The sequence below is a fragment of the Hypanus sabinus genome, chromosome 2 (genome assembly GCF_030144855.1).
Source record: "Hypanus sabinus isolate sHypSab1 chromosome 2, sHypSab1.hap1, whole genome shotgun sequence".
NCBI lineage: Eukaryota > Metazoa > Chordata > Chondrichthyes > Myliobatiformes > Dasyatidae > Hypanus > Hypanus sabinus.
The window spans coordinates 11894032-11918999 of NC_082707.1; the positions used below are offsets into that span (position 1 = coordinate 11894032).

General features: G+C 43.8%; 1 protein-coding gene across 1 annotated transcript in view; it reads right to left on the reverse strand.

Moving 5' to 3' along the window:
* The window catches only part of LOC132402958 (extracellular calcium-sensing receptor-like), a 41879-nt gene that overhangs the window by 11645 nt on the left and 5266 nt on the right, over positions 1-24968 (reverse strand). The window contains exons 2-7 of the mRNA XM_059986117.1: positions 20383-20453; positions 19084-19340; positions 13712-14003; positions 9399-10028; positions 9095-9100; positions 90-317 (exon numbers count right to left, since the gene is read on the reverse strand). Coding sequence (XP_059842100.1) covers positions 90-317; positions 9095-9100; positions 9399-10028; positions 13712-14003; positions 19084-19340; positions 20383-20453 — 1484 coding nt within the window. The remainder of the gene's footprint in view (positions 1-89; positions 318-9094; positions 9101-9398; positions 10029-13711; positions 14004-19083; positions 19341-20382; positions 20454-24968) is intronic.

Consider the following 24968-nt stretch of genomic DNA (forward strand, 5'->3'; position numbering starts at 1 on the left):
CACCAGTATCTCCAATATCATCGATATACTAGGCATGCAACTATTTTCCCTTTTCACAATGTAATTGCATTATCAAATGATGGCTGTACCCTCTTTCCAGTCGTGCTCCAGACGATGTCATGGATATGCATCTTTAGTTCGCGCCCTGGTGGAGCAGATCCATCGTAGTACCCAATGTTTACAATATCAACTGTACCCTTAATATTCTTCTGTAAGTTCACCAATTCGTATCTTGGCACCGGGTCACCATTTTCATCAAAATACACGGTTTCTCCCGTCTTTGCTTTGAAATTCACTCTTTGAAGGTAGTGGAGCAACTAGGGAGGAATAACATATGGAGACTTCTATTTAACGGAGGCAGGGATTTAGTGCAACCAAACAGGCTTTCAAATTCACTGTAAATCTTGGCTTTCATAAATCAAAATAACGAAACGAAAATAGCTGTATGTTACACTCAGGACTTTGGCGCGGTCGTACTTTGAATATTGTGCCGTCTTCTAGCTACCTATCTATAGTAAGACTGAAAGAGAGAAAGCAAATTTACAAGGGTGTTTCCAGGAATTGGTGACCCGACTGTAAGGGAAAGGTTGAGTAACTTAGGACATTTCTCAATGGACCAGAGCAGAATAGGTGGCGACTCCTAACATCGAACACAGTAGAGCATTGAGCAGGAAGAGGCTCTTAGGCACACAAAGGTATGCCAAATCACTTAAATTAGTAATCAAACGGCTAACTAAAAATTCCTTCTGGCTACACAATGCCTATAGGATTACAGTTCTCTCACATTCACGGTTCCATTTAATGGTTTAAATTCTATAATGTTTCTGCCTCTAAGAATTTCCCAAGCAGTGCGCTACAGACACATGCCATTCTCTGTGTAAAACACAGCTCTTTTCTTTTTTCTCAGACTCTCACGCTGCAGTGAAGACAAGCCATGTTTCTCCAGCCCTTCATATCAATGCCCTCTTACTCGGTCAACATCATAGTAAACTTCTCTTGCAAACCCTATGAAGCGTCGGCATCCTGGTGATAATGGGTCGATTAGAACTATATAAAATCTGCATATACAGCCCAAATAGAATTACTGAGCTATAACTTACTGTCTTTAGAACTCAGTGCCTCAACTAATAAAGGACCATGTCATATGCTTTCTTTACCACTATTTCAGACTATGTACCCGCTTTCACGATTGTATGAACTTGAATCCCAATGTTTCTGAAAAGTATTTAGGATCTTGATTTTTTACAGGGTACCTATAGTATCTTCAAGACTGACCTAGCAAGTTGCGGTACTTCACATTTAAACCCTCCCAAGTAGTACGAGCGAAAGGTTTAAACTGGCTTGGCTGGGGAATGGGAATCAGAGCACCATGTCAGAAAGTAGAGGAGAGGAAAGGAAGATACATGTCAAGGACTAAATACAGGCAGTAACAAAACAATAGAGACTATACTACGAATATGTCTTTCTTTGAAAAAGAAAAGGTACCTAATTGCTAAGATCCCACAGAATTTTGAGTGTTTTATTCTGGACCTTCACAATCCAGAGAATATCTTCTGTTTCACATATTTCTGGGCTAGAATAATATGGTTGTCGCGCTTCCCTCACTATCATTACTGAATGAGATGTCGTGGGTTGATTATACAGGCAAGAAACTTAAACTCCCTACATGACTGCATGCTACTACAAAAGAGAGACTTCGATGTGTAGTCTCTGAGATAGTGACCTTTTACCGCCAACTGATAAAGTGCAATACAGTTCACACTTACCTACTATACAGAAAGCAGGACATTTCGAGCATTGCCATTTCCAATATTAATCCTTCATCGAACACTCTGTGCAGATGATCGAAACAACAAATCTGCAGTATCGAAGTAAGAGGCTGAATATCTGCTTGGGCGAGTTTGCTTCTCTCTTGATTAGTGACTCCGTTCCCGAATTAACAGAGAACAAAAATAGAATAGTATAGCACATTACAGGCCCTTCGGCCCACAATGTTGTGCCGACCTGCAATCCCTGCCTCCCATATCACCCCCCACCTTAAATTGCTCCATATACCTGTCTAGTAGTCTCTTAAACTTCACTAGTGTATCTGCCTCCACGACTGACTCAGGCAGTGCATTCCACACACCAACCACTCTCTGAGTCAAAAACCTTCCTCTAATATCACACTTGAACTTCCCTTCCCTTACCTTAAAGCCATGTCCTCTTGTACTGAATAGTGGTGCCCTGGGGAAGAGGCGCTGGCTGTCCACTCTGTCCATTCCGGTTAATAACTTGTACACCTCTATCATGTCTCCTCTCATCCTCCTTCTCTCCAAAGAGTAAATCCCTAGTTACTTTAATCTCTGAACATAATCCATACTCTCTAAACCGGGCAACATCCTGGTAAATCTTCTCTGTACCCTTTAAAATGCTTCTACATCCTTCCTATAGTTAGGCGACCAGAACGGGGCACAGTACTCTAAGTATTGCCTAACTAGAGGATTATACAGCTGCATCATTTGCATCGCGATTCTTAAACTCCATCCCTCGACTTATGAAAGGTAACACCCCATAAGCTTTCATAACTACCCTACCTACCTGTGAGGCAACTTTCAGGAATCTGTGGACATGTACCCCCAGATCCTTCTGCTCCTCCACACTACCAAGTATTCTGCGATTTACTTTGTACTCGGCCTTGGAGTTTCTCCATCCAAAGTGTACCACCTCACACATCTCTGGGTTAAACTACATCTGCCACTTCTCAGCCCACTTCTGCATCCTATCAATGTCTCTCTGCAATCTTCGACAATCCTCTACAATATCCACAAGACCACCAGCCTTTGTGTCGTCTGCAAACTTGCCAACCCACCCTTCTACTCCCAGTTGCAGGTCGTTAATAAGAATAACAAGAAGTAGAGGTCCCAGAACAGATCCATGTGGGACACCACAAGTCACAACACTCCAATCACAATGTACTCCCTCCACCATGACCCTCTGCGTTCTGCCGACAAGCCAATTCTGAATCCACCTGGCCAAACATCCGTCAATCCCATGCCTTCTGACTTTCTGAATAATGTCAAATGCCTTACTATAATCCATGTAGATCACATCATCTGCACTACCCTCATTTATATGCCTGGTCACTTCCTCAAAGAACTCTTTCAGGCTTGTTAGGCACGATCTGCCCTCCGCAAAACCACGCTGACTGTCCCTGATCAGACCATGATTCTCTAAATGCCCGTAGATCCTATCTCTAAGAATCTTTTCCAACAGCTTTCCCACCACAGACGTAAGGCTCACTGGTCTATAATTACCTGGACTAACCCTACTACCTTTTTTGAACAAGGGGACAACATTCGCCTCCCTCCAGTCCTCCGGTACCATTCTCGTGGACAACGAGGACATAAAGCTCCTAGCCAGAGGTTCAGCAATCTCTTCCCTTGCCTCGTGGAGGATCCTGGGGAATATACCGTCAGGCTCCGGGGACTTATCCGTCCTAATGTATCTTAGCAACTCCAACACTTCCTCTCCCTTAATATTAACATGCTCCAGAACATCAACCTCACTCATATTGTCATCACCATCATCAAATACCGAAGAGAAGTTTTCATTGAGGACCTTGCTCACTTACACAGCCACCAGGCACATCTTCCCACTTTTATCTCTAATCGGTACTACCTTCACTCTGTCATCCTTTTGTTCTTTACATACTTGAAGAATGCCTTGGGGTTTTCCTTTACCCTACTCACCAAGACCTTCTCATGCCCCATTCTTGCTCTTCACAGCCCCTTATTAAGCTCTTTTCTTGCTACCCTATATTCCTCAATATACCCATTTGATCCTTGCTTCCTAATCCTAGTGTATGTTACATTCTTCTACCTGACTAGATTTTCCACTTCACTTGTCACCCATGGTTCCTTCACCCTACCGTTCTTTATCTTTCCCACCGGGACAAATTTATCCCTAACATCCTGCAAGATATCCCTAAACACCAACCACATGTCCATAGTACATTTCCCTGCAAAAACATCATCCCAATTCACACCCGCAAGTTTTAGCCTTATAGCCTCATAATTTGCCCTTCCCTAATTAAAAATATTCCTGTCCTCTCTGATTCTAACCTTTTCCATGATAATGCTAAAGACCACGGAGCGTTGATCACTGTCCACCAGATGCTCACCCGCTGACAATTCTGTGACCTGACCCGGTTCGTTACCTAATACTAGACTTAGTATGGCATACCTCCGAGTCGGCCTGTCAACATACTGTGACAGGAATCCATCCTGGACACACGTAACAAACTCTGCCCCATCTAAACCCTTGGAACTAATCAAGTACCAATCAATATTAGAGAAGTTAAAGTCACCCATGATAACAACCCTGTTATTTTTGCACCTTTCCAAAATCTCCCAATCTGCTCCTCGGTCTCTCTGCCGCTACCAGTGGGCCTATAGAATACCCACAGTAGAGTTTGCTCCCTTCCTGTTCCTGACATCCACCCATACTGACTCAAAAGAGGATCCTGCTACATTATCCTCCCTTTCTGCAGCTGAGCTGTTAGAGTATCCCTGACCAGTAATGCCACCCCCTTCCCCTCCCCGCTTCTATCCCTTTTAAAGCACTGAAATGCAGGAATATTGAGAATCCATTCCTGCCCTGGTGCCAGCCAAGTCTCCGAAATGGCCACTGCATCATAATTCGATGTATGTATCTAAGTTCTCAGTTCATCACCTTTGTTCCTGATGCTTCTTGCATTGAAGTACACCCACTTTAGCCATTCCACCTTACTACCTTTACACCCTTTATTCTGTTTCTTTCCTCCAAGCCTCTCTATTTATTGGATCTGGCTTTACTCCATATACTTTGTTCACTTTTCTATCGCTCCGGGTCCCATCCCGCTTGCAAAATTAGTTGAAACCCTCCTGAACCATGCTAGCAAACCTACCAGCAAGGATATTTCTCTCCCTCGAGTCCACGTGCAACCCATCTAATCTGTACAGGTCCCACCTTCCCCAGAAGAGATCCCAATGGTCCAAAAACTAAAACCCTGCCCCCTGCACCAGCTCCTTAGCCACGCATTCAAACTGTCATCTCCTCCAATTCTTACCATCACTATCACGTAGTACTGGCAGCAATCCTGAGACAGCCACCCTTGAGCTCCTCTTCTTAAGTCTTCTGCCTAGTTCCCGAAACTCACACTTCAGGACCTCATCACTCTTCCTGCCTATGTCGTCGGTCCCAACATGTATCACGACTTCTGGTTGCTTTCCCTCTCGTACCAGGATGGCATGCACCCGGTCAGAGACCTACCGGACACTGGTTTCCTTCTCACGTCCACAAAATCTCCTGTCTGCTCCCCTGCCTATAGGGTCTCCAATGACGACAGCTATCCTCTACTCCGTCCCATTCTTCTGCACCACAGGGTCAGACTCAGTGCTAGAGGCCCTGCCACCGTGGCTCGCAGCTGGACGGTCGTCCACACCAACAGCATCCAGGACGGTAAACTTATTATTCAGTGGAATGGCTACAGGGGTGTTCTGCTTATAACCTCACACTTATCCACATTAAATTGCATCTGCCATGAATTTCTCCACTTACCAAACCTATCCAAGTCACCCTGCATCTTCTTAGCATCCTCCTCACAGCTAACACCGCTGCTCAGCTTGGTGTCATCCGCGAACTTGGAGATGCTGCATTTAATTCCCTCGTCTAAACTATTAATACATATTGTAAACAACTGGGGTCCCAGCACTGAGCCTTGCGGTACCCCACTAGTCACTGCCTGCCATTCTGAAAAGGTCCCGTTTACTCCCACTCTTTGCTTCCTGTCTGACAACCAATTCTCTATCCACATCAATACCATAGCCCCAATACCGTGTGCTTTAAGTTTGCACACTCATCTCCTGTGTGGGACCTTGTCCAAAGCCTTTCTAAAATCTAAATATACCACATCCACTGGCTCTCCCCTATCCATTCTGTTAGTTACATCTTCAAAAAATTCTATAAGTTACGTCAGACATGATTTTCCTTTCAAAAATCCATGCTGACTTTGTCCGATGATTTCACCTCTTTCCAAATGTGCTGTTATCACATCTTTGATAACCGACATTTTCTCCACCACCGATGTGAGACTAACCGGTCTATAATTCCCGTTTTTCTTTCCCTCCTTTTTTAAAAAGTGGGGTTACATTAGCCATCCTCCAATCCTCAGGAACTAATCCAGAATCTAAGGAGTTTTGAAAAAATATCACTAATGCATCCACTATTTCTTGGGCTTCTTCCTTAAGCACTCTGGGATGCAGACCATCTGGCCCTGGGGATTTATCTGCCTTTAATCCCTTCAATTTACCTAACACCACTTCCCTACTAACATGTATTTCCCACAGTTCCTCCATCTGACTAGACCCTCTGTCCCTTACTATTACCGGAAGATTATTTATGTCCTCCTTAGTGAATACAGAACCAAAGTAGTTATTCAATTGGTCTGCCATGTCTTTGCTCCCTGTGATCAATTCACCTGTTTCTGACTGTAAAGGACCTACATTTGTCTTGACCAATCATTTTCTTTTCACGTACCTATAAATGCTGTTACACTCAGTTTTTATGATCACTGCCAGCTTTCTCTCATAATCTTTTTTCCCTATCCTAATTAAGCCTTTTGTCCTCCTCTGCTGGTCTCTGAATTTCTCTCAGTCTTCAGGTGTGCCGCTTTTTTTTTGCTAATTTATATGTTTCTTCTTTGGACTTGATACTATCCCTAATTTCTCTTGTCAGCTGCGGGTGCACTAACTTCCCTGGTTTACTCTTTTGCCAAACTGGGATGAACAATTATTGTAGTTCATCCATGCGATCTTTAAATGCTTGCCAATTCATATCCACCGTCAACCTTTAAGTATCATTTGCCAGTCTATCTTAGCTAATTCACTTTTCATACCTTCAAAGTTACCCTTCTTTAAGTTCAGAACTTTTGCTTCTGAATTAATTATGTCACTCTCCATCTTAATGAAGAATTCCACCATATTAGGGTCACTCTTACCCAAGGGGCCTCGCACGACAACATTGCTAACTAACCCTTCCTCATTGCTCAATACCCAAACTAGAATGGCCTGCTCTCTAGTTGGTTGCTCGACATGTTGGTTCAGAAAACCATCGCACATACATTTCAAGAAATCCTCTTCCTCAGCACCCTTCCCAATTTGGTTCACCCAATCTATATGTAGATTGAAGTCACGCATTATAACTACTGTTCCTTTATTGCAAGCATTTCTACGTTCCTGTTTAATGCCATCCGCAACCTCACTACTACTGTTTGGTGGCCTATGCACAACTCACACCAGCTTTTTCTGCCCCTTACTGTTATGCAGCTCTACCCATATCGATTCCACATCCTCCAGGCTAATGTCCTTCCTTTCTATTGCGTTAATCTCTCTAACCAGCAATGCTAGCTCACCTCATTTTCTTTCCTGTCTATCCCTCCTGAATATTGAATATCCCAGGATGTTGAGCTCCCATCCTTGGTCACCCTGGAGCCATGTCTCTGTGATCCCAACTATATCATATTCATTAATAACTATCTGCAAATTCAATTCATCCACCCTGTTACGAATGCTCCGCGCTTTGACACACAAAGCCTTCAGGCTTGTTTTTACAACATTCTTAGCTTTTAGACAATTATGTTGAAAAGTGGCTCTTTTTGCTTTTTGCCCGGGATTTGCCTGCCACCTTTACTTTTCACCTTACTACTTTTTGCTTCTACCCTCATTTTACACCCCTCTGTCTCTCTTCACTTGTTCCCATCCCCCTGCCATATTAGGTTAAAGCCTCCTGAGCAGCAGTAGCAAACGCTTCCTGTAGGACATTGGTTCCAGTCCAGCCCAGGTGCAGACCGTCCTGTTTATACCGGTCCCCCCTCCCCCAGAACTGGTTCCAATGCCCCAGAAATTTGAATCCCTCCCCCCTGCACCATTTTTCAAGCCACGTATTCATCTGAAATATCCTATTTCTATTTTGACTAGTACGTGGCACTGGTAGTAATCCAGAGATTATTAACTTTGTGGTGCTACTTTAGTTTATCTCCTAACTCCCTAAATTCACCTTGTACGGCCTCATCCAGTTTTTGTTCCTATATCGTTGGTATCTATGTTCACCACGACCACTAGCTGTTCACCTTCCCATTCCAGAATGTCCTGCAGCCGCTCAGAGACATCCTTGAACCTTGCACCAGGGAGGCAACATACCTTCCTGGAGTCTCGTTTGCGGCCGCAGAAACGCCTATCTATTCCCTTTACAATCGAATACCCTGTCACTATAGCTCTTCCACTCCTTTTCCGTCCCTCCTGTGCCACAGAGCCACCCTGGTGTAATGATCTCGGCTGCTGCTGCCTTCCCCTGCTGAGACATCTCCCACAACAGTATCCAAAACAGTGTATCTGTTTAGCAGGGAGATGACCTGAGGGGACTCCTGCACTGCCTGCTTACAGCTACGCTATCTAGAGACCACCCCTTCCCTTTCTGCCTGTGTAGCCTTTACCTGCGGTGTGGCCAACTCACTGAACGTGCTATTCACGACGTTCTCAGCATCGCGGATGCTCCAGTATGAATCCAATCGCAGCTCCAGACGCTCAATGCGCTCTGCCAGAAGCTGCAGTTGGGCACACTTCCTGCACACATGGTCTTCAGGGACAATGTAAGTATCCCTGATTTCCCACATGCTGCAGGATGAACAAACCTCGGGGCCAATCTCAGCTGCCATGACCTATCCAATACTTGCCTCAACTTTTGAAACTTTCTCCTTTGAAAGGAACTTACCCGGCCTCACCTCACTTGGAGAGAACCTCGTCCTCAGCCTCTTCTCGTCAAAGCGTCACTGGCCCACGCACTCACTGACCACTTTCCATTAATTATTTATTATTATTATTATTATTATTATTATTATTATTATTATTATTATTATTATTATTATTATTATTATTATTATTATTATTATTATTATTATTATTATTATTATTATTAATAATTAATAACGATTGGTTTGTCAAACATTTGAAACCAACAGACAGAAATAAAAAAAAATTGACCCCACAAAACTAAAGTCTAGTCGCCTGTATTTTACCTGCACCTGGAAATAGAACACAATGTAAACTTCAACAACATTCACACTTGCCCGCTTTGTCAATTAGTTGTTCGGAGTTGTAAAGGAATTACAGGCCTACCTGCCACGGCTCGAAATTTGAAATACGTGCGCATGTGTTATTTATAAATGGCCCATGACCATCTACACAGGTTAACAGATTGTGGAGTGCGTGAGCAATAGAGTAGACCGCTTTATACACGTGGTAGGAACTCCCTTCCATTATAGCTGGAAGGTAGGCATCTACAGTCTCTTCCATTTGTTCGTTCCCTGTGCACTGCCTTACTTGACCCATGGAATTCATTGGGTTTGTCGTATTCCCTGTAGTAAAAGAGCAGGCGAATAAAGTTTCCCAAAACTCCTCCACCAAAATATTGCCAGGAAAGTTAGAAGGATGAACGTTATGAAGATAATATCTCAGATCGTCTATCTCTGTCCTTTGAGTAGACGGGCCGATTGTCCCTGTGAGATAAACTACTCTTTCTTCAGGCGATAAAATATTTTCTGTCACCCACGACTCACTTCCAATCCATTGTATACCTGTTACATTCTGACGCACAATTTCGTTCAATAAGATTCGCATATCAGCACCGTGGGCAAAGGCCACCACCACTTTAGTGGACGCATCTTTTATCACCCGGACGATTTTGCTGATCTTCTCTGGAGGGTCGGTCCTGTAAAATGACTCAGAGTAGGCAATGCAAACCCCAAACGTTTCCACATGTTTGACAAATCCTTGCATTCCGAAAATGCCATATTCGGTGTTACTTCTAATGGTGCCAATCCAAGTCCAGCCGAATGTTCTCACCAGCTCAGCGAGAATTTGGGACTGGTACTGGTCGCTGGGAATAGTTCGAAAAAACGTCGGGTATTCTGTCTTATCGCTGAGACAGGAGCAGGTGGAGAAATAACTAACCTGTAGAGAAGGAGGTAATTAGATCAATACTGAGGTGCCGATTTTAAATATAAATGACTGAAAGATTACCAGCATCTCAATGTGACTATTTCTATGTACATAATTACAATATTGAATATTCAGCTTTCAGCAAGTATATACAATGCATGTAACGTCAAGAAACGGAATTGCATAATTCTTCAACGATGCATTAAATGCATACTTATTACTCGGGGACTAAAAACTCTGGTTGGCCATATCAAGAGTTCTGCTTTCATTTCTTGTCATTGCATTATAGGACCGATGTACGGGCATTGGAGCTGGCGCAGCCGACTTTTATCATTTTGCTCTCAGGACTTTTGGATGTGCGCTATAAGAAGAGTTTGCACAAATCGGGGTTGTTTCCCCAAGCGCTAGGATGAAAAAAAATTCCGATAGAAGTTTTTAAGGCTATGGGAGACATAGTGGAAATAGACCGCCCGTTCCTTTTGCTCTGAGTGTTTAAACATTTCATAACATAGTGCAACCGATTAGCGTGTGGGACGGAAACGATCAAAGGTGTTTCGATATCCTTCCTGTAGTGACCAGATCTGAGCACAGTACTCCAAGTGGGATGTGACCGGGGTCCTACATAGCTGCAACATTTCCTCTCGGCTCCTAAATTCAATTCCACGATTGATGAAGGCCAATGCACCGCATGCCTACTTAACCACAGAGTCAATCTGCGCAGCTGCTTTGTGCGTCCATTGGACTCGGACCCCAAGATCCCTCTGATCCTACACATTGCCAGGAGTTTTAATATTAATACTATATTCGGCCATCATATTTGACCTACCAAAATGAACCGCACACACTTATCTTGGTTGAACTCTATCTGTCACTTCTCAGCCCAGTTTTGCAACCAATCAATGTCCGGTTGTAACCTCTGACAGCCCGACACACGATCCACAACACACTCAACATTTGTGTCACGAGCAAACTTACTAACATACCCCTTCTGTTCTTCATCCGGGTCATTTATAAAAATCTCGAAGAGTAAGGGTCCCAGAACATATCCTTGAGGCACACCACTGGTGACCGATCCAATGCAGTATATGGCCTGTCACAAAAACTCTTTGCCTTCGGTGGGCAAGCCAGCTCTGGATCAACAAAGACATGTCCCCTTGGATTCCATGTATCCTTACTTTCTCAATAAGCCTTGCGTGAGGTAGCTTATCACATACCTTGCTAAAATCCATATACACTACATCAATTGCTCTTCCTTCATCAATGTGTTAGTCACATTCTCAGAACGTTCAATCAGTCTCGTAATGCACGAGCTGCCCTTGGCAAAGCCATGCTAACTGTTCGTAATCATAGATACCTCTCCAAATGTTCATAAATCCTGCCTTTTAGAATCTTATTCATCAACTTACTAACCACTGAAGTAAGACTCACCGGTCTATAATTTCCTGGGCTATCACTACTCCATTTCTTGAATAAATGAACTGCTCTCTCAACCCTCCAATCCTTCGGAAACTCTTCCATCCCTAATAATGATTCAAACATCTTTGCCAGAGGCTCAGCAATCTCGCCTCCCAAGTAACCTGGGGTACATCACACCCGGTTCCTGCGACTTATCCAACTTGATGCTTTCTGAAAGCTCCAGCACATCCTCTTTCTTAATATCCTAATGCTCAAGCTTTTCAGTCCACTGTATGACACCGCTACAGTCACCAAGATCCTTTTCTGCAGTGAATACTGAAGTATTCATTATGAACCTCTGTTATTTCCTCCGGTTCCTTAGACACTTTTCCACTGCCACACTTGTAGGCCCTATTCTTTCACGCCTAACTCTTTCTCTTCACATCCTTGTTCCTGTCTTGGGATTTTTCATAATCCTGCCCACCAAGGCCTTCACATAGCCCATTCTGTTTCTCCTAATTTCCTTCTTAAGCTCCTTCCTGTTAGTCTTATAATCTTCTAGATCTCTACCTATCTCTCTGAACCTTTTGTTCGCTTATTTTTTCTTCTTGACTAGATTTACTACAGTTGCTTTACACCACGGTTCCTGTACACTGCTGTGACGTCCATGACTCACTGGAACGCACCTATGTAGAACACCACACAAATATCCCCTGAACATTCGCAACATTTCTTCCGTACTTTTACCTGACAAGGTCTGTTCCCAATTTAATCTTCCAATATCCTGCCTGATAGACTCATAATTCCCCTTACTCCAATTAAATGCTCTTCTAAGTTGCCTGTTCCTATCTCTCCCCAATGCTAATGTAAAGGAAATAAAATTATGATCACTATCTCCAAAATGCTCTCCCATTGAGAGATGTTCATTTCTCAATACCAAGTACAGTTTCTCTTTTTCAAAGCTTAACTACACATTGTGTTAAGAAACCTACCTGAACACACCTAACACCCCATCGAAACGCCTCGCTCTAGGGAGACGCTAATTGATATTTGGAAAATTAAAAGTTCCCACCACACCAACTCAGTTTTTCTTACAAATTTCCGGGATCTGTGTTCCTATCTGCTCCTCGATAGCTCTGTTGCTATTGAACAGCCTATTAAAAACACCCAGTAGAGTTATTTATACCTTCCTGTTCCTAAACTCTACCCACAGAGATTTCGTAGACAATACCTCAAGGTCGTCCACCTATTCTGCAGCCGTGACACTATCTATGAGCTACAGTGCCACGCCCCCACCTCTTTTGACTCCCTTTCTGTCCGTTCTGAAACATCTAAAACCAAGCTCTTGAAGTAACCATACCTGTTCCCAAGTCATCCAAGTCTCTGTAATGGCAACTACATCATAGCTCCAAGTACAGTTCCACGCTCTAAGCTCATCCGCTTTGTTCACAATACTCCTTGCCTGAAAATAGACAGATCCCACACCGTCGGTCTCAGCGTGCCCTTTCTCTATCACCTCCCTATCCTTTCTCATACACTGTGTCCAAGATTTCCCTATTTGTGAGCCAATCGCCTCTTCCCCAGTCTCTTCAGTTCTGATCCTACCCCCAAGACTTCTCGTTTAAACTCTCCCTAGTATACTTAGCAAATCTTTCCGCCAGGATATTGGTCCTTCTGAGATTCATGTACAGACTATTTTTTTTGTACAGGACACGGCTGCCTCAAAAGAGGTCCCTTTAAACCAGAAATCTAAATACCTGCCCCCTGCTCCAATCCCTCAGCCACGCATTTATCCTCCACCTCATTCTATTGCCATACTCACTGTCACGTGGCACAGTCAGTAATCCCGAGATTACTACCTTTGCGGTCCTGCTTCTGAACTTCCTTCCTAACCTCCTGTAGTCTGTTTTCAGGACCTCTTCCCTTTTCCTCCCTATGTCTCTGGTACCAATTTGGACCACGACTTCTGGCTGTTCTGACGCATACTGCAGGATATCGTGGACGCGATCAGAAACATTCCGGACCCTGGCAGCTGGGAGGCAAATTAGCATCCGAGTTTCTTCCCTGCGTACACAGAATCGCCTGTCTAAAGAAGAGAAAAATGCAGCTTATTTCTATGAATGCCACATGATCAATTTCTGGCAGACTTCAAATCGTACAAAATCTCAAGAAAATGCACATTTCATTATTGTTTTAGCATTTTATATTGAGACACCTCTAATTCAACTCTGCTCAGACACAGGATCAAAATGTTGTGTAGGTGCTAAATGGGAGACATACTCAAATATTTGGAAAATTACCAGCGGAACCCCGAACAATCCAGTCGTCCTTGCTGTTACGATGGAATTTGTAGTTGGACCGCAGCCAACTATGGCAGCGACGTTGGAAGATCCCCGACATTGAGTGTATTCAAATGATTCCTCTTTGCCATTGATCAAAGTGAGTGCTGCTTTCGAGGCGATCGAGGAGGACGGGCAGTCATCATGGATCTCATACCCGAGTGTGATTCCCGGAAGTAGATTCTTATTCTGGTTTATTTCTTCAATGGCAAAAATCATCGTTTGCAGCAGTCGGAAGTTTGCAAACCCCAAACTGTGTGATGAAAATAAGACGTGTTGATGGAAATTTTCATACCCCAATTCAATCAAGAAATGACATTCAACAACGTTCAATCTAAAACTTTGAAAGAGATATAATCTGTGACATTTTTTTTAATTTTCAGGTTATTGATAAAGGGTGTTCGCAGCTCTGGAGGTCGCCTTGGGACGCTTGCAGATTCATGGTAATATCTTACCTACCAGCTCAAGATACCAAATACGCTCGGTTATACAATAAACAGGATTAAACGTATAGTACTGAATAGCGCTCGAAAGGAACTGAATTACTTGTAGCACCTCGCCGAGCTCTCAATTACTTGTTTAACGGGGACACAACAACATACACAAGATGCTGCAGTAACTCAGATTGTCAGACTGTGTCAACGGACAGAAATGAAAAGTTAACGTTTTGAGCTCAGATCCTTCTTCAGGACTGGACAGGAACAGTGCGTGAGTAGTGTCATATTCCGGTGACGCACAGTAGAGCTTGTATGGACAGAACAATGCTAAAAATTAGAGGTAACCGCCCATCCAATAAATCATTCTAGAAACATAAGTGATTCTACAGATTCTGTAAATTCAGAGTGTCATTCACAAAACTGCTGCAGGATGTCCACAGAGTAGGCAACAACTGTGGTGTGGAATACAACGTCGACGTTTCGGTCCTCAACTCTGCATTACGAGTTGTCATAATTTAAACCTACCTGCCATCTTCCAGAAATTTCTGTCAATATTTCGGCACTACATTAGAGCCAGGTGCAAATTAAATGTAATTGATAACTATAATGCATAAAATAGAGGATTTTGGAAACTTAAACAGCGGTAACCGCGGTGACTCATCAACACAGCTACGCATTACGCCACGTCGGACATGTGCAGATTAAATGAGAACCTCGGGGAACCTTTGGCCATCTTTTTAACATTTGCATGCTCGAAAAATTATACCGGCTGCATGCTTGTCAATTAAAGAGATAGGTGAAACACTAATGTAAACGGCGTTAAAAAAAAACTGTTACCTTCCGGAGCTTTAGCTTCACACCCAATTTTTTTTTATTAATCTATCAGAGATAGTATACTATTCAGATTCACCATTCTACGGGTTGACAACTGCTCTATCGGAGACCGCAAGAAGCTACAGAGTTTTTCAAACTACGTTCAGCAGGGGCACCGTCCTTCTCGGCATGCCAACACTTCTGCCTGTCTTTATCTGTCGATAAAGCAAACAAAATTATCCAGGACCCCACCGACTCAAACATTCGCTCAGCTTCTTACAACTTCTATTCTCCTCACTCACGCACATTCCTATGTGCAGCATCGCAGTTGTCAACCCCAATCTGGTACAAAATCAGCTCCTATACATAGCTGGCATTAAACACATGGATAAATGACTCCTTCAACTGACAAGAGAGTTAACAATCATGCGCTGCAGCGCGCTCCCTTGGGACGATGCAACGCCAACCAACAAAATACATACCGTGGATTTCTGTGATTGATAAATGTAGCATGATTTCTATTCCATTGAAACTTTGAGCCTTTTTTTATTCACGGAAAGGGAAGAGAAGTGCTGAATAACAAATGTATATATATATATAAGCAAACAAGACTCGACTCTCTGGTGAAAGTTACAATAAATATTTCAAGTAGATATACCAATTTATGATTACTATCCCACCACGCTGAAACAGGAACAGTGGACACCGACAACAGAATACAAAGTTTTCAGACGATAATTAGCTCTCAGACTGAAAGAACAATTTGTACTGGAAGGAGGGCTGAAGTGGTGCCATCTCCAAACTGGAGACCTACCTTCTGCACACAGTGTTTTTAGGAGTAGATGTAAATGAATAAAATTCGCTAATCACATCCAAATGTATAGTGAATATTCCGCCAAGGATGATGTCTCCATTTTTGGACAAATCGGGCAAACTGGCTTCTGTTCGACTTTTGCAGAAGATTCCGTGCGTTTTTGATGCAGCGCCGAGAAAGAGCAAAAACACAAGCAGATACATTGCTTTGCTCCAAATAGCTGTCACGATCAGCGAAAAAAAGAAAACGTGAATTTATAATGTCTCTACCGAGATCCCAAGATATCCCAAAGCGGTTAACTACGGCAGCAATTATTGTAATATAATAAGACTCCGATGATGACATGGTATGAAAGACACTTGTTTTGATGTAGGTACATCTGGTTATACATATGCGGAAATCCCTAGCGAATAATATTTGCACCTAATCAATTCAGGTAAATGCACTCACAGCAGAAATAAGAAGCAATCCCGAGAGTCTGAACATTTCGCCCTTCAGTCAATTATATGATATGTAACGAAGTCAATAGCCACCTGCTTCAAGCATAAACAACTGAACCGATTTCTAAGTGAAATATTAGCAGAGGAAACAAAGTTACATATTTCACAAATGGAACGATTGGAAATGAACATGAAATTTATATGTCGCAATTTGTCTCTTTGCCCCATAAGGCAACATAATCCACTTAACAAGCAAGATACATGCTGCAGATTCTGGAAATCAAAGCAACACACAGAAAGCGCTCGAAACCTGTGTCACACAGGCCGGAAGAGGGTAGATGATGAACGCTGTGTTGATAAGTGGTCAGTTAACTGCGGGAACTGACAGGACGTTCCTTAGCCGAGAACAAGATTCCTGGATGGTATGCTGCCTCCTGGCTTCCAGGGTCCGGAATGATATTGTGGGCATCAAAAAATCATGCCTGAAAGACTATAACTGGGACCTTAATGGCCATGAATACATATCATATCGAAAGGACAAGCAGAAATATTATGCTGCGCCATAGGTCTATCGGTAAAAAAATGAAACTAAGTCATTAGAAAGGTGAGACAAGACTGGAAGGCATTGAATCATTGAGGATAAAGCTCCGTAAATGTAAACATAGAGGAGACGCTAATTCGCGTCATTTACATACAACCATATAGTAGTGAGGATGTGGCCCAAGAATTACAACGGCACACATGACATGCATGCGAATTGGCCAATGCTCCAAACGTGATGGAGACTTTAATAGATCAGGTTGATGATGGATTAAAGTACGGGGAATTCATAGAGTGTCTTAGAAATGTCTTTTTTGAGCTGCTGTCTGTTGAGCCCACTAGAACATCGATATATTCTGGATTGGGCGTTGTGCAACGAAGCCAAATTGACAACGGAGATTAACGGAATAGAACACCAAAAAGCACATTATTACGTTTGCAGTGGAATAACGGGAACTACAGAGGCATGAGAGAAGAATTGGTCAATGTTTATTGGTAAATCATACTATCCGGACTGTGGCTGGAATTTGTGGAAGCAGTTTGGAAGGCAGAGAATAAATACTTCGCTAATAGGAATAGGTTCCAAAAAGGAAATATTACTCCGCCGTGCCTACCAAAATATATTTCAGTTGTTAGGGGTCATGAAGTGTGTGCAGTTACCATAACTAGATAGACCGTTCATGGGAAACTGAAAAGTATGAAGGTGGATAAGTCACTTGGACAGATGGTGTAAACCCCAGAGTTCTGAAAGTGATGTCTGAAGCGATCTGAATGTATTTGAATTGAAAATATACATGGACTAATATGTTAACTGTTTTGTGCTATCATCAGTGGGATTATCAGTTGAACGGCCACCTGTCCTGAGGAATTTCGGCCCGCTTATGATCAAGACTCCCTCGAGGTGGTGGGCCAGCAGTGCTAAAGCACCACCTCCCACTAAGGAGCTTAAAAACTTGGCATCGGCCTCTGTCCCTTGTTGCTTGTCCCTTCCACCCAACAGATAGTCTACTCTTCCAGTATCTATTCCGCTACTGCAGAGTTTACAAAAAAATGGATACATTGTCCGACTATCTGCCCCTCTGGACGTACGTAGTCCACACCTATGATGATCATGCCTCTACTGCCTCAGCTACAGCCCTGCTGGTTGACTTGATCTCTCTTCTAGTGAATCCAAGGTCACGCAGCCACTTCTGGAAAGTGAACGTAATAAAGCCATGGCACGCTACTTCGAATGGATAGCATGTTACCTTCCACACTCTGTCTCTGCACTCTGATCTTAATTCTGCATACTTGGTTAACTTGCGCTCATGGGCTTCAGCGATGTTGTCTTCCCAGGGACTGCGAGTTCACCAATAACGACTTCTCTACTAGTGTCAGACCAGACAATTATGTCTGGACGCAATGTGGTGAAACCGGGAAACTGCCTTTCCCATCCAAGTCGGCCTAGACACAGCAGTCATTGACTGAAGAAAGTATGTTTGATCGTGGGCCTGCTCTGTACACCCTTGACTTGGAGCCTTCTTTCACAAATGATATGCGATGTTTTGTGCAGCATGGGAAATGAGGCAAGTTGTGCTGTAGTAACCTCTGCTCAACTGCTTCTGTTAAAACTTTGAGAACGTTTTTATGTCTCCAAGTGTACATGCCATTGGAAAGATTGACTCCACATCCACTCAAAACATGCTGAAGTTTTCCCTTCTCGCCACAAGCAGCACACCTGTCTGTCTTATCTTCATACCAGGTGCTGAGGTTGGCAGGTGTTGGGAGCAGGTCTTACAGCGCTCTATATAGAAAAGAAATGCCGAGCGGTTCCATCTGTCACAGGACATTCCAATATAGATGTCGTTCAGCACTTTCCCACCAGGTGCAAGCCCTTTGTTTGCTCAGGCCAGCTGCTTTAGCTAACCCCTTCTCCTCTTCTACCTCTCGTATTTCATGCGATACAAGCTCGCGACGCTCCTTACCTGAGAAGGTGATCACCATTCGTAGGTTGTCCATCCAAGTCCATGGCGGCCTAGCTGGGTAGCCCCAACCGTCTCCTTGTGCTTCAATCTAGACTATGCTTCATCAACTGCTGCCCGGGCTGACCACTTCCTGCCTGATCTCGCATCCGGCTGGATTTTCTTTATGACGGGGTCTTTTGAGTCTCGAAGCATCAAGAATGATCCGACCCTGGCTACCCTGACCTCTTCAACAAGGGATTGTACTGGGATGCTAAGCTTTGCCTGACTACTGTGGATTGCAATATTAGTGAGGCTGTTCGGTACTCCAAGCCACTTCTTCACATACGTGTTGATCTTCCGTACCGTTGCCTCAACATGGGACATTGCCAGTTCATAGACAGTTAATGGCCACATTATCCGTGGCATCTGTCCGTACTGCAAGCACCACAACTTCAACTTGCCAGGCAATCCACACTTGTCGACAGACATCAGACCTCTGCTGATCTGTTCCTCTGTCTCTTGAACCCTCTTGGTGTCTCTCAGCTCCTCTGTGTACCATCGCCCGAGGCTCTTAACTGGTTGGACCTGAATGGATGGAATCTCCTTTCCACAAAAGGTGAAATGAAAGTCAACCAGCTTTCCTCTCCTAAGAACAAGGCTCCTTGAATTCTTGGTCTTGAATTTCATTCTTCCCCAATCCATTAGCTCCTTGAGTCTACATAGTACACTTTCCACTGCCTCCGTGCTAGGACCCAAAATAGTGAGATCGTCTATGAACGCTCGTATTGGTGGCAACTCCCCTCCATCATCAAGTGCGAGGTAAGAGTAGTGGCGTTTCCAAAATACACTAGATTCTGGAATAGTTCCAGAAGACTGGAGAATTGCAAATGTCATGCCAATCGTCAAGAAGGGAGAGATGCAGAACAGAGGACACAAGATCCAGCCAGTCTGATTCAGAAGTCGGGAAGACGTTGAAGGTGATGTTTCAGGGTACTTGGAGGCACACGATAAAGTTGACCGTGGTCGGTAAAGTTTGGGAAAGTCCTGCCCTACAAATCAGTTGGACTTCTCTGAAGAAGTAACACGCACGATAGGCAAAGAAGACTCGGCTGATGTTCTTAACTTGTATTGTCATAACGCTTTCGACAGGGTGCCGCACATGATGGTGCCTAACAAGGTACGTCCGCATGGAATTACAGGAAATATTCCAACACGAATAAAGAAGTGGCTGATGAGCAGCAGGCTGACTGGGAAAAAAAAACAAACAATTTCTGATTGGCTGCCGGTGTGCCAGTGAGCAGTACTTTTCACCAGGGTTCAGTGTTTCGAACGGAATTTGACTTCATATGTCAATGATTTGGAAGATAGAATTGATGTTTTTTTTTTTGCAAAGCTTTCCGTCGATATGAAGATACTCGGAGGGGTAGACAGTTTTGATGAAATAGAACGGTGCAGAAGAACATAGACAAATTACGAGTGCAGCCAAAGAAATGGCAGGTAGAATACATTGTCGGAAAGTCGATGGGCATGCACCTTGGTAGAAGAAATGAAAGGGTAGTCGATGTTCTAACTGGAGATATATGTCAGGGTGCTGAAGAAGGGCCCCAATCACAAGACCAAGTACTGTGCGCTCTGTGTTACTTACTGAGTAGCAAATCCAGATGGCAACAAAGTCGGCGGCAAAGTTCAGGCTGAGATCCAAAATTCCACAGAAATCTGAAAACCAGAATCGGGAAACAGGCAGAGTCGAAATTCGGACGGACGAAGTTCAGAGAATAATGCTGGAAAGGCTCAGGGAAATTCACTGGCACAATTTGGTAACAAATAGGTGAAAATACAGGACGAAAATAAACTGAGCAATAAACAGAGAGGCAGAGGGTAGGTGGAGCAAGATGAGACATGTGTGTCAGCAAAACGGGTAGTAAGGAGAAACAGGTGAGAGGCAGAGTACTCGGCAATACAGGGGCCAGAGTAGAGCAGTAGTGGGGATATGAACACAAGTGGCATGAAAACAAACAAGAGCACATGGCAATACAAAAACACAGAATGATAGCTAGTGGAAAAGCACACAAAAAGACAGAGTTCAACTGGATGTGCTGACAAGATAATACATTTCATAAAGTCTATGCTAAGCAAGACAACGGCAATGTTATCATTCACTTCAAGAGGGCTAGAACGTAAAAGTAGAGATGTAATGTTAATAATAATGAGACCGTCTACAGAGAGGAAGTCATCAGCCTGAAGTAGCCGTGTCAAGACAACTCTCCCTTAACGTCGGAAGAACAACGGAGATGGCTATGGACTACAGGAAGAATGGAGTCAGGCTAACCCCTATGGACGTCAATAGATCTGGATTTGAGAGGGTGAACAGCTTTTATCTCCTCGGCAAAAAACATCACCTTGGACATAACGTGGTCTGGACATAACGGCTATGTGGTGAAAAAGGCACAACAGCATCTCTTTCACTTCAGACCGTTTAAGAATTATGCTGTGGCCCCCAGATTCTATGCACTTTCATATGGGCACGACTGAGAGCATCCTGACTGGATGCATCAGTTCCGACTAAGGGGAAATGTACTTCCCTCAATCGTAGGTCCCTGCAGAGGGTGCTGCTAAAATGGCAGCCGGAATACAGCGCTGGGAAATATATGACAACGCATTTTCGTAACAGGAGCAATAGTGCAGACTATTATCTAAATGGTGAGAGTGTTCAAACATCAGTGGGACAGAAATACTTAGGAGTTTTGGTGCAAAACTCCCAGAAGGTTAATTTATAGGTTAATTTACTGGTAAGGAGGCAAATGCAATGATGACATTTATTTCAGGAATAATGGAATGTAAAATAAATGAGGTAAAGCTGAAAAATAATAAGACACCGGTCAGGCCTCACTTTAAGTATTGCCACAATTACTGCACCCCTTATGTCAGAGTGGAAGTGTTGGCATTGTTGAACCTATACAGGCCGTTCACTAGAATGATTCTGGGAATACAGGGGTTGACAAAAGAGGGTCGTTTGGCAATTTGGGGGCTGTATTCACTGCAACTTAAAATAATGCGGAGGAGAGCTCGTTGAATCCTACCAAATTATTTAAGGACTTGTATGGTGGATGTGAAGAGGATGTCTTCTCTGTTGAGGGTATCCAGAACAAGAGGCCACCGACTCGACGTTGAGGGGCCAACATTTAGGTGAGAGTTAAGGAGGAATTTTCTTAGCCGAGACAACTGAATCTGTGTAATTCTTTGCCACAGAGACGGTAGAGGTCAGGTCCGTAGGTATATTTACGGCGATAATAAAGAGTTTCCCGAAAAGACGGGTAGAAAAAAAATCTGAATCCCTGCCCACTTCCTCCAATCCCTCAGACACACACTTAGACTCCACCTCCTTGTACTCCCGTACTCACTTTCGCGTGGGCCAGGCAGTAATTCCAAGGTTACTACCTTTGAGATCCTAATTCACAACTTCCTTCCTAACTGCCTGGTAGACTGCTTTCTGGACCTTCTCTCATTTTCTACCTGTGTCGCTGGAACCAATATATAGCACGACCTCTGGCTGTTTTCCTTCGCACTTCAGGATATTATGGACGCGAAGAAACAATAGACAATAGGTACAGAAGTAGACAGTTCGGCCCTTCGAGCCTGCACCGCCATTCTGAGATCATGGCTGATCATCTACTATCAATACCCAGTCCCTGCCTTGTCCCCATATCCCTTGATTCCCCTATCCATAAGATACCTATCTAGCTCCTTCTTGAAAGCACCCAGAGAATTGGCCTCCACTGCCTTCCGAGGCAGTGCATTCCAGACCCCTATAACTCTCTGGGAGAAGAAGTTTTTCCTTAACTCTGTCCTAAATGACCTAACCCTTATTCTCAAACCATGCCCTCTGGTACTGGACTCTCCCAGCATCTGGAGCATATTTCCTGCCTCTATCTTGTCCAATCCCTTAATAATCTTATATGTTGCAATCAGATCCCCTCTCAATCTCCTTAATTCCAGCATGTACAAGCCCAGTCTCTCTAACGTCTCTGCGTTAAACAGCCCGGACATCCCAGGAATTAACCTGGTGAATCTAGGCTGCACTTCCTCTACAGCCAGGATGTCCTTCCTTAACCCTGGAGACCAAAACTGTACACAATACTCCAGGTGTGGTCTCACCACGGCTCTGTACAAATGCAAAAGGATTTCCTTGCTCTTGTACTGAATTCCCTTTGTAATAAAGGCCAACATTCCATTAGCCTTCTTCACTGCCTGCTGCCTTCTGAAAATCGAGGTACACTATATCCGTTGGATCTCCTTTGTCTAACTTCCTGGTTACATCCTCGAAATACTCCAATAGATTTGTCAAGCATGATTTACCCTTGTTAAATCCCTGCTTGCTTGGCCCAATCCTATCACTGCTTTCTAGATATGCCACTATTTCATCTTTAATAATGGACTCTAGCATCTTCCCCACTACTGATGTTAGGCTGACAGGACGATAGTTCTCTGTTTTCTCCCTGCTTCCCTCCTTTCTTAAAAAGTGGGATAACATTAGCCATTCTCCAATCCTCATGAACTGATCTTGTATCTAAAGAACATTGGAAAGTGATTCCCAATTATTCCTCAATTTCCAGAGCCACCTCCTTTAGTACCCTAGGATGCAGACCAACTGGATCTGGGGATTTGTCAACCTTCAGTCCCGTCAGTCTACTCATCACCGTTTCCTTCCTAAAGTCAATCTGTTTGATTTCCTCTGTTACCCTATGTCCTTGTCTCATCCATACATCTGGGAGATTGCTTGTGTCTTTGCTAGTGAAGACAGATCTAAAGTACTTATTAAATTCTCTGTTTCCCATAACAATTTCACCCAATTCATTCTTCAAGGGCCCAATATTGTTCTTAACTATCTTCTTTGTCTTCACATACCTAAAAAAGATTTTGCTATCCTCCTTTATATTCCTGGCTATCTTGCGTTCGTACCTCATTTTTTTCTCCCCATATTGCATTTTTAGTTTAACTATACACTTGTACATTCATTTCCCAGTTCTGACCTCCCTGCAGCCTTGTCTCCGTTATCCCAACAACATCATAGTTACCCATTCGCACCTGATCTTCAAGCTCATCCGCCTTATTTCTGACACTTCGTGCATTCAGATATAGAATTTATAGCCCATTTCTCCTCTCTCTGTTTAAATCGCTGCCTCTTGTGCTTAACCCAGCTCCCCGAACTCCCATCGGCCTATACGCCCCTTGAATTTTGTTGTCCTTCCTAAATTTACTTATTCTTTCTCCCTACATCCCCGGACGTTATCGGACCCTGGAACCTTGGAAGCAAACTACCATCCGTGCTTCTTTACTGTGTCCACAGAATCGCCAGCCGCATTCCCTAACTATAGAGTCCTCTATCACTGCTGCAGCCTCTTTCTTTCCTTACCGTTCTGAGCCACAACGCCGCCGTTGCTTACCCCATGTAGACCGTTGTCTTATGCAGACTTGTTCTGTGCAATGTCATTAAACACTTGTATTTCTGTTTAATTTTGTCCATTTTCTCTCTCTGTCATGGGTTACCACGTTATTTCATCAGCGGTATGATTGATGCACCATTGCGCAAGCGCGTGGACGTCAGCCAGTGAGAACAGCGAGAAGAGTTTAAAAGGGAGAAGAGATTAAAGGGAGACGCTTATTATTTCATCGGTTGGATCGGGTGCAGAGGAGATTCACAAGTATGTTGCCTGGATTGTGGAGCATTCCTAATAGGAATAAGTTGAGTGAATTTGTCTTGGTTATCGGTCGGTTAGACGCCAGGCTGATTTTAGTGCTTGTCCAGTTGCTGCGATTACAGTTTCCGAGCTTCTCTCGTCTGTGTTCATAGTGGTCAGGGCTGCCTCATCTCTAACCACCATTCAGAGCCCCAAACAGTCCTTCCAGGTGAGGTAACACTTCACCTCTGAGCCTGATGGGGCAATCTATTGCATCCGGTGCTCCCGGTGCGGCCTCCTCTACATCGCCGAGACCCGACGCAGATTAAGGGGTCACTTCGTCGAGCACCTACGCTCCGTCCGCCACAACAGACAGGATCTCCCGGTTGCCACTCACTTCAACTCTCATTTACATTCCCATTCGGATATGTCCATACATGACCTCCTCTACTGTCATGATGATGCCAAACTTCAGTTGGAGGAACAACATCTCATCTACCGTCTGGGCAGTCTCCAGCCACTTGGTATGAACATCGAATTCTCCTACTTCCGG